Source organism: Tenrec ecaudatus, chromosome 5 (assembly GCF_050624435.1).
Source record: "Tenrec ecaudatus isolate mTenEca1 chromosome 5, mTenEca1.hap1, whole genome shotgun sequence".
NCBI classification, from domain to species: domain Eukaryota; kingdom Metazoa; phylum Chordata; class Mammalia; order Afrosoricida; family Tenrecidae; genus Tenrec; species Tenrec ecaudatus.
In genome coordinates this window covers 47,073,035-47,090,563 of record NC_134534.1, presented here as the reverse complement: position 1 = coordinate 47,090,563, position 17,529 = coordinate 47,073,035, and the positions used below count along the sequence as shown (strand labels likewise).

The 17,529-nt window shown below is 38.7% G+C and overlaps 1 protein-coding gene across 1 annotated transcript in view; it reads left to right on the top strand.

Annotated features, from left to right (window-relative positions):
* SLC26A7 (solute carrier family 26 member 7) overlaps positions 1-17,529 on the top strand; it is a 148,899-nt gene that overhangs the window by 115,325 nt on the left and 16,045 nt on the right. The window contains exons 12-15 of the mRNA XM_075549502.1: positions 530-636; positions 1,858-1,924; positions 7,676-7,813; positions 15,177-15,225. Of these exons, the coding sequence (XP_075405617.1) occupies positions 530-636; positions 1,858-1,924; positions 7,676-7,813; positions 15,177-15,225 (361 nt within the window). The remainder of the gene's footprint in view (positions 1-529; positions 637-1,857; positions 1,925-7,675; positions 7,814-15,176; positions 15,226-17,529) is intronic.

Here is a 17,529-nt window from a genome sequence, read left to right as displayed (position 1 = left end):
TAAAGAGGCCTTTTGTAGCATATTTACCCATTATAATACATCATTTGATATTTTGACCGCTGGTGTCATGGGCATTGATTGTGACTATAACCAAAATAAAACCCTTGATGTATTCAGTATTTTCTCTGTTTGTCACAATTTTGCTTATTGGTCCAGTTGTGAGGAGCTTGTTTTCTTTACATTGGGCTAGAACTCTTGGCTCTTCATCAGAAACTGCTTCAAGTTCTTGTTGTTTTCAGCAAGAGGATGGTGTCCTCTGTAGGTCGTTGGCGGTTCATAAGCCTTCCTCCAATCCTGAGGCTGCATTCTCCCGGTGTCTTGGAATAAATGAATTTTCCCACCCCTGTCACGGAGTTTGATAGAGTCAGAATTTGTCACTATCTTCCTGAGTTCTACTTGCCACTTATTAGTTAATATATTCTTTGTTGATCGGTTTGGTCAAAGGAGTATTATAAATAAGTTTGTAAAGGGTTTAGTAATCCTGAGAAAGAAAGACTCAAAGGACCCACGTTTTCTGCTTCTCTTTCAGGGCATATGGGTCAGTACGTACATCTTTACAATATGTTTCGCTGCCAATGTGGGACTGCTGTTTGGTGTGGTCTGTACCGTAGCTATAGTGGTTGCGCGCTTCCCAAGGTAAGGTCCTATTTATGCGCTGTTTATTACGGTCCAGCTGCAGCTCTTGGAGGTTGCTAACTGCATGTGGTTCTTTTATGAGAGTACTACAATCTCTGGTTTTACTTGGTATTAGAATGTTACTGGAAAATAGATAAAACATTTTATAACATTGTTGATCACTATGAAGAGAAATATCCTGCTAATACTGTAAATTTCAATATCTACCTGTTGGTGCACCAGCTACGTGCTTGACAGCTAATCCAAAGGTTGGTGGTTTGAAACTACCCAGTGGAGAAAGAACTGATGATCTGCTCTCACAAAGATTCATACCTAGAAGCCCTATGAGGCAATCGATTCTGCCACATGGGAGTCAACATGAGCTCCGCTGACTTATTGGCACCAAACTATATCAACCACAATTAAAGTAAATAAGTTAGCGCTACACCCATATACTATATCCCATAGCGATGTGTTCTTGTATTGCATGAAGGACAGCAGTCATCAATATCATAGATACACAAACCCATAGTGATAGGATTAATTATTTGGAAAACTAAATAACCAAAATAAGTTTTCCTATTCTGAGGACAGTAAATACCTAATCAAAATATTTCAAGGTAAAATGTTGAGGAACACAAACTTCTGCCTTCGTCTGTCGTTATTGAGCATCTGGAAACCATCCTCCAGTTTTGACCAATAAGCTCCCTTCGTTCCCAGCCCTCATCTTGTGTTCATGTCTACTCACTTCTGATCCTGCCCTGGGAATTCTTCATGAAATAACATGTTCTTAAAAACGCCAAGGTTTATTTCTACAGATTCTGTCTGTATAAAATCTCTCTGTATAGATTCATCAGTTTCTAGCTGTAATTTAATGCCTTTCATTCTGCCTTTATTTCCTTTCCGTTAAAAGAAGAGTTTGTTAAATATGCGTACAGTCTAACCTTTTATCTTTTGCAGCTCTTTTTAAAATTTGATATTTGTGACTAGAGCTATAAAGTCTTGGGAAGTCAAATGAGATGAATTTCATTGATTATTTTCTCCTTTGATGTCCACTTTGTTTCATTCTATGCTGAGCTTGCACAGATGCAGACATTGAACAATGCTTTCTGAACAAATGGTTCATAGAATCTAAGCCAGTTTAGATGCCATCTAATTGTTCAGGTAAAACGGCATCCTTTCTGTTTCCTTATGATTATATTGTGATTAAGAAATGACTTCTTTTATTTTCCTTAATTTTAGAGCAAAGACTGTGAGTATAAAAAACATGAAAGAACTGGAATTTAAAGTGAAGACAGAAACGGATGGTGTAAGTTTAGCTTTCTTTTTCTTCTGTGCAGTTATTGATGTTTTTATGAGTCAGATTCTTTTAAGATATCATAAGAAGCAGATGAATTATGACATTTAAAAGAAGAATAATTCATTTTTAATGAGGTAGGGACTTTTAATGACATATATGAGACACCACACATATGGTGATCGATAGTCAGGAATAAACAAGACAAAGCAAAACCCCTCCTCTTAGTATCATGCCAACAAGACCATAGTATGTCCACATGGCCAGCAAATTTCTGACCAGACAAGATTTGAGATTTGGGGAGGAGCGGGGAGGGAGGGGGGGAAAAAGAGGAGCTGATGCAAAGGGCTTAAGTGGAGAGCAAATGCTTTGAAAATGATTAGGGCAAAGAATGTACGGATGTGCTTTATACAATTGATGTATGTATATGTATGGATTGTGATAAGAGTTGTATGAGCCCCTAATAAAATGTAAAAAAAAAAAAGATTTGAGATTTAGAAATACCCTTTCTCTTACTTAGTTACATGAAACTGGACCTAAGCTAACAGTCCATTCTGAATTATGTGCTGGAAGGGAGATAAAACAAAACAGGTTTACAATAATGATTTGTTTACTTATAATTTTTACTTTTTATCCTCAATCAGTGAAATCATATTAGCAGAGGGCCATTAAGTCCAATGGTTAAGAAAAGCTGGTAGGTCCACTGTCTTGCACAGTGGGCCTCTTTTACAGCTAACATAAATTGCCTCACCCTGCCCATGCTTAGACAGAACAATCGATTGTGTCTGAGTTTATTTTCCTATTCCAGAAATGACCAAACCTGTTTAAAGTGAGGAGAAAAATGTTGATGTGACTTTTCTGCCAATTTCTTAAAAATTGGCCTCCCATTGAACCTGCTTTGTAAATGTTTGATTAACCTCCTCCCTATCCCCTTTGTGTTTTCATGTTCACTTGCTTCAGCACCTCCTGCCTCCCTTTAGAACAGCAAGAACTGGCCTTCACTAAGATGACTCCGTCAGGGCTTGTTCCAAGTAGACAAGAAGGAGAGCAGTCTCGGGAGTCTTGTGATATTCAGGGCTTGTGGAAAGGATTGACTTGTGATGTTAACAAACATGGGCAGGCTTCCTTCCAAGGGAGACGTGTTTGTGCTTAAGACGTTAGATAGACATTTCCACAAATGCTACCATGATGTCCTTGTTATATACCTTGTCTTTTCCTTAAACTGTCGATGGGAATTCAGTGTTCAGATGAAGCCCCAGACTGATGCTTTGGGCCCCTGGAATCCTTCGTATATCAACATTCTTAACTTTGATGCAAAATTGAATTTAGGGTTCAACTTTTCTAAAGCATCGACCCAACAAGTTTATAAATTCTGTCTGAGCCTTACCTTGAGACAGAATTTAGACTAGCGAATGAAAGGAGAACTAAAGGTCTCATGAAAATCTTAATTTTACTAGACTACCACATCTCACTGTTTAATTACAACTTAACACAAACTATACTCATGTTCCTTTCCTCCACTTATGTACTTTCCCAAATCTATCTTGTGTGAAATATGCTTTCCCAATTAAGGCAACATCAATATTTTATCACTTGTCATGATGATGTATGTTGTTCCAGTTTTGAGGATTTTTTAAAAATAGCATTAAAAAATTGGGATTTTATCATATAATTCCATAGTTCAAGCACACCAAGCAGTATTGTACAATTTTTACCACAATTAGTTTCCAAACACTCTTTTCCTTCCTGAACTCCGTGTATTATATTTCTGTTTCACAAGCCCCTCTCCACTGTTATCTCCCTCCCTCCCAGAAACCCTTCTTCTACTAGCTGTACCTATAGATTCGTCAATCCAGGGTTTCATATACTGAAAAAACAGAAAAACATACAACACAAATTCAAGATGGTGACCCCAGTGACCTAACACATTCAAGATAAACCCTAATATGAACAAAACAAAAATACAGAAAATGTTGAAAACTAGATCAGGTCCAGTGTGAATCGGAGTGACAATCAGCTGACAAAATGTTAGCTCTTCAAGTCAGGTTTGTCCCTTTGATCTTCCAGACTCAGCTCCCAATCACTGTTTATAACCATTTTCTTCCAATCCCTCAATTATAGATAGAGGGACATTATCAGAGGCTTATTTCCTCTGTAGTTCTCACACATGTATATTGGGCTCCCACGGTATAATCCATACTGAAGGCTGCAGTCCTGCATCTTCATTAGCAAGTGCTTCAAGTCCTCCTCACTTTCATCAAGCAAGGTTGTGATATCTGTACATAAATCTTACAAGTGATAAGTCTAGCTTCTCGAACAATTTTCTCAACATATAAATTGAATAAGTGTGGTGAAAGGATACAGCCCTTACACACACCCTTCCTGGTTTTACAGGATGCAATATTCCCTTTTTCTGTTCAAGTGACTGTGTGTTGGTCCATGTCAGATTCCGTATAAACACAATGAAGTGCATGAGTTCAGTTAAATTCCTTTTTATAATCAATAAAACACAAATTAACCTTCTTCTGACATTCATCCATTTGAAGAATAAGAAAGAAAAACAAAATTACAATAGACAACATAATCAATTCACATGCATGTGAAAGTTGGACAATTAATAGAAAGTCAAAAGAAGAATTGATTATGGTATTCGCTAAGAATATTGAATTTACCATAGACTTCTAGATAAATTAACAAGTTTGTCCTGAAAAAAGGAAAGCCAAAATGATTCCTAGAAGGAGGGAAAGTGAGACTTCCTGTTATGCACTTTACACTTGCTCTCAGGAGGAACGAGTATCATAACCAAACACTTTGAAGTAATACGTCCATTGGTTTGGGGGATTAGGGCCACTCTCTTGGGGACAGTTAACTCAATTGGCACAATGTAGTTTACAAAGACAATATCCCACCCCAACCTTGTCCAATAGCGACGGGGCTGTTAATAGTGAGCAGTTCTTCAAAGTGCAGCCATGTTCTTCAGGCAAAGCAGTGAAGAATGAAATCAAAGGCACGTGCCAAAACAAACCCCCCAAAGTTCAGCAGGCCATATGAACGTGTCTGTTCTAACTCTAATAACAAAAGAACTAGACGGTATCCAGCTACCACTACCAACTGTTCTGGAGCAGATCATTTTAGAAGGTCCTGGGTAGAATGGGAGAAATATGTGGGTCAGAACTCACAATCACAAAAGAGATCAGGATGATTGGGCTAAGAAGAGAATGGTAGAGCTCTTGAGAATTTGACTCTTCACCGCCCTTCAGGTCTGGAAATGAACTCCCACCCCTACTGCCCCGGGGCTCAACGTTCAGCCAAGCAATAGGCCCATAAGGTGAACATGAACGTTAATACTAGAGTGGTAAGCACTTTAGAACATCTCACCACTTGAGATCAAAACAGCAGCTGTTGCCCAACAAAAAAGCCCAGAAGGCAGGCAGGGATCAGAAAGAAGGAATAGGATCAGGGAGAAATTGGAGCGTGCTGACCGATTGTGAGGATAGTAGAGTATCATGAAAACGTGCAAATTGTTGAAAGGAAAACCAATCTGTTCTGTAAACTTTTACTCAGCTCACAATAAAAAGTTAAGAAAGGAAGGAAGGAAAGAAGGAAGGAAGAATGAATGAATACAGGGGAATCGATCATAAGGATCCATCTAGAACCCCCTCCCAGGGGGACGAATAATGGAAAAGTGGGTGAGGGGCGACGGAGGATGATGTAAGATATGGAAAAAATCATCTCTAATTTATCAAGGCTTCAGAAGGGAGTGTGGGTGAGGGAGGGAGGGGGAAGAAATGGGGAACTGATATCAGGGCCTCAAATGGGAAGAGAAAGCTTTGAAAATGATGATGGCGGCATATGTGCTTGACACACTGGAGGAATGTATGGATTGTGATATGAGATGTAAGAGTCCCCAATAAAAGTATTTTTAAAAGAAAGAAAGAAAGGAAGACTGACTACAGGAGGGACCAGTCCCGGACAGGGGCATCATATTTAGTAGAGGGCCGGTGAATCAGAGGAAGACTTCTAAGGGGTAGATAGACACAGTGGCTGCCAAAGTGGACTCAAGCCTGACAGCCATTGTGAGGATGGCGCAGGACCAGACAGCATTCGTTTTCTGATTATTTTGTATCTATGGTCAGAAAGACGACAGAACCTAACCACAGTGACGGTTCTTTAACAAATACGTATCGTTTTCTTATTGTCTTAAAACAAAACGTTACCACAACCACATGGTATAATGAGTGGAGCAATCTAAGATTTAGTGCTTAGTGATAACTCAATAGGACAGGACCCAGTATTTTGATGTTTTATTGTTGGTTAAGAAGTTTGAAACAAAGGGTTTTTGTGTGTTTGTGGGGTTTTTTGTATTTGTTTTTCTTCCTCTCCTGGGTTATTTGTAGCAAATCTCATTTTCTAGAATTCAGTTAAGATCTTGTAGAGTGACAACTTTTAATATTATGTGATTTAAACATCTACATGTCTCTAAAGATAAAAAGCAGAGATGTTAAAGAAATTTTCTGAATTCACACACCTAATAATCTCTCTCCTTCCTGTATGTCCCATGCGTGCACACCTTGATCTTCTTGTTATCTCTCTTTTATGTGAGTGCTAATGTCTTGGGACTGTTGTTTTATTTAGTGAGTAAGACATCATCATTTCTAAGAACTTACTATCATCTCAATTTCTAGTTTAGACAGCTCTCCCAAAGGTCGTAGAGAAAATGATTTTAATTACACACTACCACTCGCTGCCTGAAAAACCTGGAGCAGATTACCTTGGTTCTGAAACTCTTTTCTCTTTCTGCATCTCTCATCTACCCTTTGACAATTAAAGGTTGTCTAGGCATTTCCACAGGGAAACTATATTCTGATAGCACTTCTCTTTATAGCTCTCCTTTTAGGACTATAAATCACTAAGAGGGTTTTATATCAGCCAAAGGAAAGCTATTTCATTTGGAAGTAAATGACTGATTGATGACCCTTTAATCCACATTTTCATCTTTTAAAAATGCTATTGGTTAATTTTTTTTAAAACTTGGGAGTTTGAGTGGAAGAGGCATCTTTGGCAGGGCAGGCCATCTTGGCAGCATTTGAGCACTCTACACTGCTGCCAGAATTGGATCGCAATAAATGTAGTAAGAATGGGCTTACTTATGTTTACTTATCAATATGCAGAGAACAGTTTCACACGGGGTCACCATGAGACGTAAAGAAATAAAGTATGTTAAGCATCTGTGCTCTACAGATTATTAAGTAAGCACAAGCAAGCTTGTGCTTATTTTGCTTTGGAGTACTCCATCTCTGCCAGGGATTATAATTTGCAAAGAGGCTTTGATTATGTAGAAAGATGCCATGGAGTTGGCGCAGAATCTTCAATGTGGCGAAAGAATATGAAATTGTTCACTACGTGTTGGTACGTAAGCATAAGTTAAATCTGTGCTTACTTATCTTGCCAAATGGGGAATCAGACACTGGCTGCTCCTCCCCCAAACCCATTCTGTCAGATTAGGGGGTTCTTTCAGAAGAGCTTAAAGTCTGACTCAGGGTTACTGATATCTCTCAGTGAAGAATAAGTACTCTTTTCTCTTAAGGAGATGGATAGAGGATTTCATTTTCCTAATAAATTTTAATAATGAAGATATTAGCTGAGAGATTGGCTTCACAGTCAAGAGACATTGAACTTTGTTTGATTTAGACTCATTAGATGTACCTAGTCTCTTTTACATAACTCAGAGTTCTGAATGCACCTTTTTTTCTTTCCCAAAAGGAAATTTTACAGCAGGTGAAAATTATCTCCGTAAACAATCCACTTGTTTTTCTGAATGCAAAGAAGTTTCACACCGATCTAATGAACATAATTCAAATGGAAAATGCCAGTAATCAACCATTTGATGATATCAGCAAGGTAGGATCCCTTGATTATGATTAAAAAATCCTATGACAAGTCACTGAATAATTTTTTGCTACTGAAGAAATGTATACTGTAAATATGATGCATTATAAGTAGTTGAAGACTTCCCACTCCAAAACCCTAATATTGGATTGCAGTTTTTATATCATTCTTGTAGTGAGCACCTAGGTACTCATTCTCCTACTCGTTCAATCCTTTATCTAGCATATATCTAATGAACATGTATACCACATACGGTAACTCTGAGAAGAATAAGACATAGCACTTAGCGTAAAGGCCATTTTACCAGAGAGAGAAGATGGGCATGAAGAATTCTAAAGTTTGGAGACAAACTAAAACAAACAGCTTCAGGGAAGCAAGGGCTATTGCCCTGATGGTGAGAATTCTTCAGTATTATGAAACATCACCATTCCTATCTCCATATGTTTCTCCAATGAGCGGAGATATTGGGCCAAATATGCAACCGTCTGAGTTAACAAATCTTGAAGTTCTCTGTTATGTAGTGTGGTATTCAAGAACACGGTCTTTGAAGCTAAACTGCTTGGGTTTTCCCTTTTATTCTTGTGGGTTCTTGGGTGAGTTAATGGGTATTTTTGTGCTCTACCACTCCTCATCTGAAATCAAGATGATTCTCTGAGATAATATGTACGAGGCACTTAGACTAGTGTCTAGTCAATACTATTAAGTATTGTCTAGTATTGTAATTCGGGTTGCGTGCCAGTTCTATTCTCCCCACAAAGCCTTACTTGTCTAGTGCAGATCTTGAAGCTTGCTTCTTTCTCCTTTATCTTTGAGTCCTCTGGTCTCTGGTGCCTCAGTTGTGGTGTCTGCACCAGATTCCTGTTCGTTTCTACTTCATGCGCATGCCCCTGAGCCTCATCCTGATCCTTATGCTAGAGCAGGGGTGGGGAACCCTTTTTCTTATCAGGGCCATGTGGTTATTTATTTATATATTTAAATCATTTCATTGGGGTCTTATGTTAGACAGGGTTCTCTAGACAAACAAAATCAGGACACTTGTCATTATATAGCTATATCTATATACCTATATATAGATATAGATATATATACATACAGAACGAAGGAATAAAACAGCTAATTAGTGTACACAATTGTAAAGAGTGCTCAGTTCAACTCACTTCCGTGGAACAGTTAATATACTGGAGTTCCTTCAACTCACAAGAGCCACTGGGTCCAAGGTCAAGAAAGCAGACAGCTGAGTCTTCCCTAGAGCAATGCAGGTAGTTCAGCTACAGGAAGCACACAGCAGGGCAGGTCACCAACAGTCAGCAAGATGACAGGTTCTGACGTCCCAAGGTCAAGTGATGTACACCAGCAGCGTGGAGAAGCAGGTCTAGAAGGAACCTTAAGTTCTAGCCACATGGTCCCTGGATTGGCTTGTTCCACAGGGAGTATAGCACACAGTTGAGGCAGAGAACTAGCAGCTCTATGCTGGTCCAATCACCAGAAAGAAAGAAAGAGAGAAAGGCGGGGCTTGCCAAGCCATTTATCTTTTTTGCCTTCGAATCAAACTGCAACCTTTTAAATACCACATGTTCCTATTGGCCATGTGGATACCATAAACCTACCTATCAGGTTTCTTACAGCTCTTATCACAATCCATATATACATCCATTGTGTCAAGCACATTTATACACATGTTACCATCATCATTTTCAAAACATTTTCTGTCTATTTGATCCCTTGGTATCAGCTCCTCATATTTCCACCCCCCTTACGAACCCTTGATAATTTTTTTTTCTTGTCTTACCTGGACCACTGTTTCCCCATTGGACATCCCTCTCAGAAGGGTCACAGGAAGAGACAAATCAGTCAGGGTGCAGTATAGGATCAATGAAACATACAACTTTACTCTAGTTCTTTAATGCTCCCCCCTCCCAGTATCATAACCCCAGTTCTGCCTTGTAAATCCACAAATCCAGCTAGACCAGAGCACGTACACTGGTACAGATAAGAGCTCACAACACAGGGAATCCAGGACAGATAACCTTTCAGGACAAATGGGAGTAGTGATACCAGGAGTGTAGGGGAAAGGTGGGGAGAGAAATGAGGAATGGATCACAATGATTGACATATAAACCCACAGCCCAGAGGGACGAACAACAGAAAAGTGGGTGAAAGGAGATGGCTATGTGGATACATATAACTGGGCCATACAAGTCAAACATTTAATTAACTAACCCAGAATGTGGTGAGTTACAATAAGTGTTTATCAAAGTAATAAATAAATAGTCCCTAATGATGCTTTAGGGTAAGTATTGGACTGTTAAGAACAAGGTCAACAGTTCAAGTTCAGCATCTGCTCTTCTGGAAAAAGAGGCCATCTAGCTGCTTCTGCAAAGATTTACAACCTGGGAGCCCTATGTAGGGTAGCTATGAGTCTGAATTGACTTGAAGGCCGTGGGTTTTATATACAGTGGAAATGTGGGTGCTCTTATAAGAATATAACAGCAGAGCCTCAAAACATCTAGGCGATCCTTTTAAGGTTGGGGCACTGTACAACTGCACAGGGCTGATGCCCACAAACCAGTTCTGTCTATTTAATACCAGACCTGCCTTTCTGCCTCATTGTGCTTGCCAGGATTTCACTTCGTTGGAAGATCAGAAACTGTAGCCAGGGGTGCACAGCGGAAGAGAACTCGCTTTCATGCAGCAGCGGGAAACACATTCTGGGCCTGACTCTTCCACAGGCATTGACTACCTCTTGATGATGTTCTGCTATATTATGACAATAGCTTAGTGGGATTTTGTCCTAAGTTCAAAATAACCTAATTAACCAGAAAGAAGCTTTAGGTCTTTTTTTTTTCCACACCGGAATATGCTTATTGCAATGATATCCTGCTTTATAACCTTTACCATAATCTAGTGGAATACCTGATAGAAGTGAAGATTCTTATAAAACTAATTATTTGCTTACAGTCAATCTACAATATTTTTCATAGAAACTTCTTACAAGACTGATACTGTTCTTACCTGGTTTCAGAAATTAAAAACTGGCATGTGTTTATCCTGTATCATGTTCACAAAAACAAAAGCAAGTTTATTTACATAGCCCCCTGTCAGGGAGTACTACCCATGTGATTTTACCTTCTATGACTTCAGAAACGTGGGTCTAATGACCACATAGAGACCCTTGGATTCGGTTGTTGGCAAGTAATGGTACCAATGGGATATAGTAGACTTCAAGATGGCGAGGAAGGTCCTGCTGAGAGTCCCACCGTAAGGAGAGCAATGGAAACACCGGGCGTCTTCACTCATCGTGAATTTTCAAGGCTTTACCACCACCAGTTGGAGTTGAGATAGCAATCTCAACATCATCCTCTCTGATGAACTGAGGGTCAACCCTTATGCAGAGGGTTAGACAATCGTTATCTTTGGGCTACATAGTGTTATTCATACTGTGTAGGATATCATCTTTAAACAAAAAATGTCTATACACATATTCACAATTAGTTTTAAGCACCAAGGCTCTGCCAGTTGATCACTAGTGCAGTTTGCCCCTGATGTCATGTTGGGCTCAGTAGTGTTCCAGGCTCAGCCAAATCAGTGTGCCCTTTCCAGGCCTCCGTCTTCCCTTCTTTGACAGCTGTGTTTCCAACAGACTGAGGTGATGAGCGAGGCACTTGCAACACCCCAGGGAAGGAAGGATCACATCCTATTCACAACAAACACTGAACATGCATCCTCTGCTCTGTCGTACTGGGGCCCTTCCGCATCTCATCATTGAATGCCCTCCTGTCTGCAGAAGCTTAGGAGGACCTCAAGGATCCCCTAGTACCTGATGAATTCATGTCTAATGGGATACAGGATGTAATTTGCAAATGCTAATATTAATCACTATCAAGAGAAGGTTGGCACTGTAAATCATCCAATTTTTCCCCTCAAACAAAAAAATTTAAATAGACATTACTTTTTAGTAAATGTTTAGATTTACAGAAATATGTTCAAAGGTACAATTTTATACCTATTGAGAGTTTTCATATATCTTCCACCACATTCAGTTTCCCTTATTATTGACACCTGACATTAAATTATGTATTAATTAATTAATTAATTGATGTGTTGTTTTTCTAGACAGGCAAATTTTTACTAACTGCAAACACCATTAAGCCAAGTGGCTGTTCATTTAAAGCAGACGTGACACCTCAGATGCCTATGGAGACAGAAAGACTCACAGGGTGCAGTAGAGCTGCCTCTGTGGGCTTCCGAGACTGCAACTCTTTTTTTTTTTCATTTTCAATTGAACATTTTTTATTGATATAAAATGTCCACTCTAGAGACAGACATCCTATCCTTTTATTGGGGAAATTGCAAGTTATCTCCATGGAGCATAAGAGAATTTTCTGATGGCATCATTAGTTTAGCCAACGCTATAGACTAGCGGTTCTCAAATTGTGGCTCGCGATCCCTTTGAGGGTCAAACAACCCTTTCACAGGGGTTTCCCGGTTCATAAGAGTAGCAAAATGACAGTGATGAAGTAGCCACGAAAATAATTTGCGGATGGGGGTCACCACACATGAGGAACTGTATGAAAGGGTCGCGGCATGAGGAAGGTTGAGAACCACTGCTACAGACCTTCAAATCCTGTTTAGAAAAAGAAAGTATACATGTACAGGACATCATTTTAGACCACAATACATGGATTGTTGACCTGTACAGATAAAAGACTCAGATGATTGGAAATTATTTACGCAAACAATGAGGGTTGCAGATAAGACAAAACTTTCAATAATGCTTAATGAACAAATGTTGATTTGTTATCATTGATTAAACCTATGCTTATATTCCAATGTTTTAAGTTTTTACACAGTGTCTTTTTCTGGTCCCTGATTGCCCTTCACCTTTAGACATGCTGCCTCTGTAAGCTCCTTTTGCTGACACTTTAGAACAGTGACTAAGTCATTTCCTGACAGAACAGTAGTGGCTACTTCTCGACTAGAATCCATGTGCTGGGCTTCTAATGGAGCGAAGGGGCTGAGGGGTTTTGGAGAGGAAGCTTACAAGATGTGGTGTGCCATTTTCATCACATCACGTCAAGGGCACATACTGTCAAGATGATTGAGCACTGTTAGTGTTGCCCTTGATCACCTTGGGGAGGTACTTTTATCAGGCTTCTCCACCATGAAGTTGTCCTTTGTCTTCCTTTACATAGTGTGCTCTTTCTTTTCTCTGAAAATATGTTTATTGGGAATTGGGTGAAGGTTTCCAGAGCAGATCATCAGTTTTGCATTTTATGATTTATATACATTTTGTTACAACTCATCCATTGCAATTCCCTCAACGTAACCTGACTTATTCCGCATCCACTCAGATTTCCTGCTTCTATTCCTCTTTCTTTGTGAATGCTGCCCTTGACAAAGTGCTGCCCTTTAGATTCCAAATGGCTGATCAGTCAAGCACGGGATGAGTCTGTCCTAGACCTGGCCAGTGACTAAGTGCCAAAGTCCTGGGGGTTACACCAATCTCTGTCTGACCATAAGCCTGGTCTCTTTTACGATTTTGAGTTATATTTCACATTTTCTCCCCTTCTATTTGGACTTTTGAATATGATTCTTTTGAGAGCAGTTGATAGTGCTAACCAGGCACCATCTCTTCTTCCGGGCTTAGCATTGTGGGGACAGATATTTGCATGGTCCATTAATCTTTTGTATTAATTCTTTTCACATATGCCTCAATTTTTATTATTCTGGATGAGAGACTACTAGTGGCACCTTAGATGTTGCTCACGAGCTCTTATGCTCCTAGATGCTGGTCTCCAGGATAGGATTTCGAGCAGAGTCTTTTTAAACAATGTATGCCAATTGACCTTGGAGGTTCCTGAGATTGTGGTCCCCATCTCCCAGGCCCAGCAGCTCAATTGCCTCAAGGGGTTTTGCCGTTTCTAAGAAGATATCGTAACTTTGCCCCTTTATGCACCACTGCATTTAGGGGTATATTTGTAGTCCATGTAGTTGGAAATATCTTCTGTCAACGCTCTGTTTATTCATGACTATACTCCCACGCTCCCTGCCACACCAGTTTATCCAGTGTGTCTGTTCAGCATGTACTCAGAGATCACCGCTATTGCAGGATTGTTTGCATAAGATATTTGCCTCTGTCTCCTTTAACACTTGCAAATTCTTCCTAAGGAAACCACTATGTACAGCCGATATTTCATTTTCATGAAAGATTGGTTTCATGTGAAAAATAATAGTAGTTTACGAACAGACTTCTTGGTATTGGAAGAAAATTAACTTTGGCTTTAACTCATTCACTTACCAGCTCTGTGACTCTGCTTAATTACTGTAGCACTTCTCAGTTTCAGCACTTTCTATAAAACATTAGATAATGATGGCAACATATGTACAAATGTGCTTGAAACAATTGATGTTTGGATCAATCATTACAAGAGCTGTAAGAGCCTCAATAAAAGGTTTTAAAAAATGGTTTTGAAACTCCATAGGATTGTTCTGAAAATAAAGTGACCAAAGTAAACTCTGTGACATAAGAAACCTATAAGCAAGCCCATCGACACTGACCTGACTCTCATTCATAGCTGCCCCATAGGGCACTCTCAGGTTTCTGAGACTAAATCTTTAAGGAGGCAGCTAGCCTCATCTTTCTGCTGTAACTCAGGTGCTGTATTTGAACCACTGACTTTATGGTTAGCAGCTTGGTGCACCGCACTACATAGTCAGGGCTCCTTTAGGTATGGTAAGTGTTAAAGAAATCTCCATCACCACCAACACCACCACCACCACCACCAACAATAGCAACAGTGTCCATTTGAAGAGTAGATGACGTGTGAGTTCATTAGAGACATCAGTATGTGTGACGGTCAGAAACAGAGTCAGTTTTATTCTGTAGCATTTTATGAATCAAGAACATTTCCTAGGCATATATTTTAACTTGTGTGTGTATGTATGTGTATATATATATATATATATATATATATATATATATATATATATGATCCATGGTTTTCTTTCCCCAAATGCTGTCCTTTTCTCACAAATTGTTGTCTTACCTTTTAAACATGAAAGTGAGATTAGATATGCTACATGAAAAATACATGCAAATGTTAAATTTCCGATAAAAAATGGTAAGAAACAATATTGAAGAAATATTAACACTGGCTTTGACTTTGTAAATTATATACTAAACTCACAATACTTATAAAGGATTTTGATTTTTCAATATTTGTTGTATTTTTTATTCTCAAAAAAGCTAATGAAGAAAAGTGTTTCACATGACCTTTGTGTTATTGTTTAGGAATAAAAGAAGAATGTGCTTTTTCAGGTACAAAAGCCCAATTTATATAACATTGTTATGTTTAAAACTTTGTTTTTATTTCAGTGTGAACAGAATATGCTGCTAAGTTCTCTATCCAATGGTAACTGCAATGGTGAGTTACTGCTACCTCCTTCCCCCCACCTAAAAAAGGAAAATATTTTTAAGTGCTCAGATTTGAAAATGGTTCGTGTCCTACTTCTCTTTCATCTTTCCTCCATGCCTCTCCTGCCTTCTTTTCTTGCTTTCTCTTCTTCCTGCTTCTACATCTCACTTCTGCTTTCCTCTCCACCTCTTTAACGGTTCCTTCCCCCCTCCTTAGTCTTTTCCCAAAAACATACCCCTGAGCCCGCAGTTGAGAGAGACCGTAAAACTCTTGCCATCTCCTTGGTCATCATCTGCCAGGCCACACACCTCTAATGCAAGTTTCCACACAATTCAAATAGGGAATTGTAGTTGTAGTTAGTCTCTGACAACTATATAATTAGACAGAAAAGTATTTTTAATTATGTTAAGATAACCTGAAAGGTTTCATACATATGTCTAAAAATTAGGAAATACTCTTTCAAATTAGCCACTGGTCAATGTTGAATAATTGAAGAAAAATATTGAAAATTAGAAAAAATATAATAAAATTATCAGGAAAATATTACATGTTATAACTTATGGGATAGTTAAAACAACTACTAAAGCTAAACTTATAAACTAAAATTCAATGCATGTAGTTATAAACTAAACTATGTTACATATAAGCTATATACATATAAGGAAAGAAGGCTAAGTATTAATAATTTAAATACTTACTCCAAGAGGTTGGAAATGAGAAAATGAAGATGATGAAGGTAAAGGGAGAAAATAATAAAAATAGAATTAGAAATTAATTAGGGAGAAAATTATAAAGGGAAATCAAGAAATATAATTCAGATTCTTTGAAGAAAAAAAATCATTAGTTACCAGATGGGGCTGATAAGACTAAATCAAGGACATCATCCACAAAGAAGGAAAAGTTCATTAAAAACACAGGAATGAACTAAGTCCAAATGGAAGAAGCACTCCACCCATGTGATCCAAGAATTGTAAGTAATATAATCCAAATCAGAAAGAGGAAACGGTATCTGAACTTAAGTTCTAAACATGAGTTTAAAGAAGCCTTACACGAGAGTGGAAACCCACAATCCATGTGCAGGTCCTGATGTGGATTCAACCTCTGATGAGTCCTCTCTGATGCGAATAGTCTCTCTGTTAGACAGAAGCACTGTGAAGTCAATCGTGGATGTGTAGTTAGGTTGAAATGTAACACCTTATCATTTAAACTCCCTTTGACCTATTAGAAAGTTGTTTCAGTTTTTAATATTTCCTGCTTTGTTTTTGATTGAGATTTTTCTGTTTGTTTTGTCTTTTTCCCCCTTATTTGTTCCCTGTTTTGTATGATTTTCTGCATATGAAAGGTGACCTGATAAAGCAAAGTCATTCCACTGTGTGGATAACAACAAAGAATGAGAACACCTTGTCCCATGCTGAACATAAACACAGAGCCTAAGAGGCATTTGTTTCAACGGAACAAAGGGCTATTGTGTGGCTTTAATTCAGGATTGATCAACTTATAAAGACAACAAATAGAATAAGTATTCCTGGGAGTACAGTGGAGCGGGTGGGGCTGTAAATGGGAGCTGATATCAAGGAGTTCAAGAAAGAAAACATCGTTTTGAAACTGTGGTAGTAATTATACAATGCTGCTTGATGCAATTTAACTATGGAATAAGATATGCGTATTAGCTCCCCAAATAAAATGTTTTTGAAAAATAAAATCAGGAGAGATGGACATCAGGTTGTTGCCTTAGTCAGTCTGTAGACTGGACAAATGGAAGAATGCACCATCAGGTTTGGAGGAAGATTTATTAACAACATGAGATATGCAGGTGACACAATGCTGCCCGCTGAGAGCCAAGAGGACCGGAGGCACTTACTGATGAAGATCAAAGATTACATCTCTACATAAAGAAATCAAAAAAATTCTCACCACTAGACCAATAAACAGCATCATGATAGATGGAGAAATATTGAAATTGTCAAGGATTTCCTTTCCTTATGGTCATAATTAATGTTCATGGAAGTAGCAGCCAAGCTATTATACGACATATTGCGCTGTGCAAATCTGCTGCAAAAGATCTCTTTAACATACTAAAAATACATTACTTTGAGGACTGAGGTGGACTTGATCCAGGTTATGATCTTTCCAGTGACCTCCTATACACATGAAAGCTGGAAGAGCTGCTGCCTTCGAATAAAGATGTCGGCCAAGAGTACTGAATGTGCCATGGACTGTCAGAGTAAAGGACACACCAGTCTTGGAAGAAGTACAGCCAGAATGCTCCTTAGAAGTGAGGAAAGCAAGCTTTTGTCTTGCTTACGTGGAATA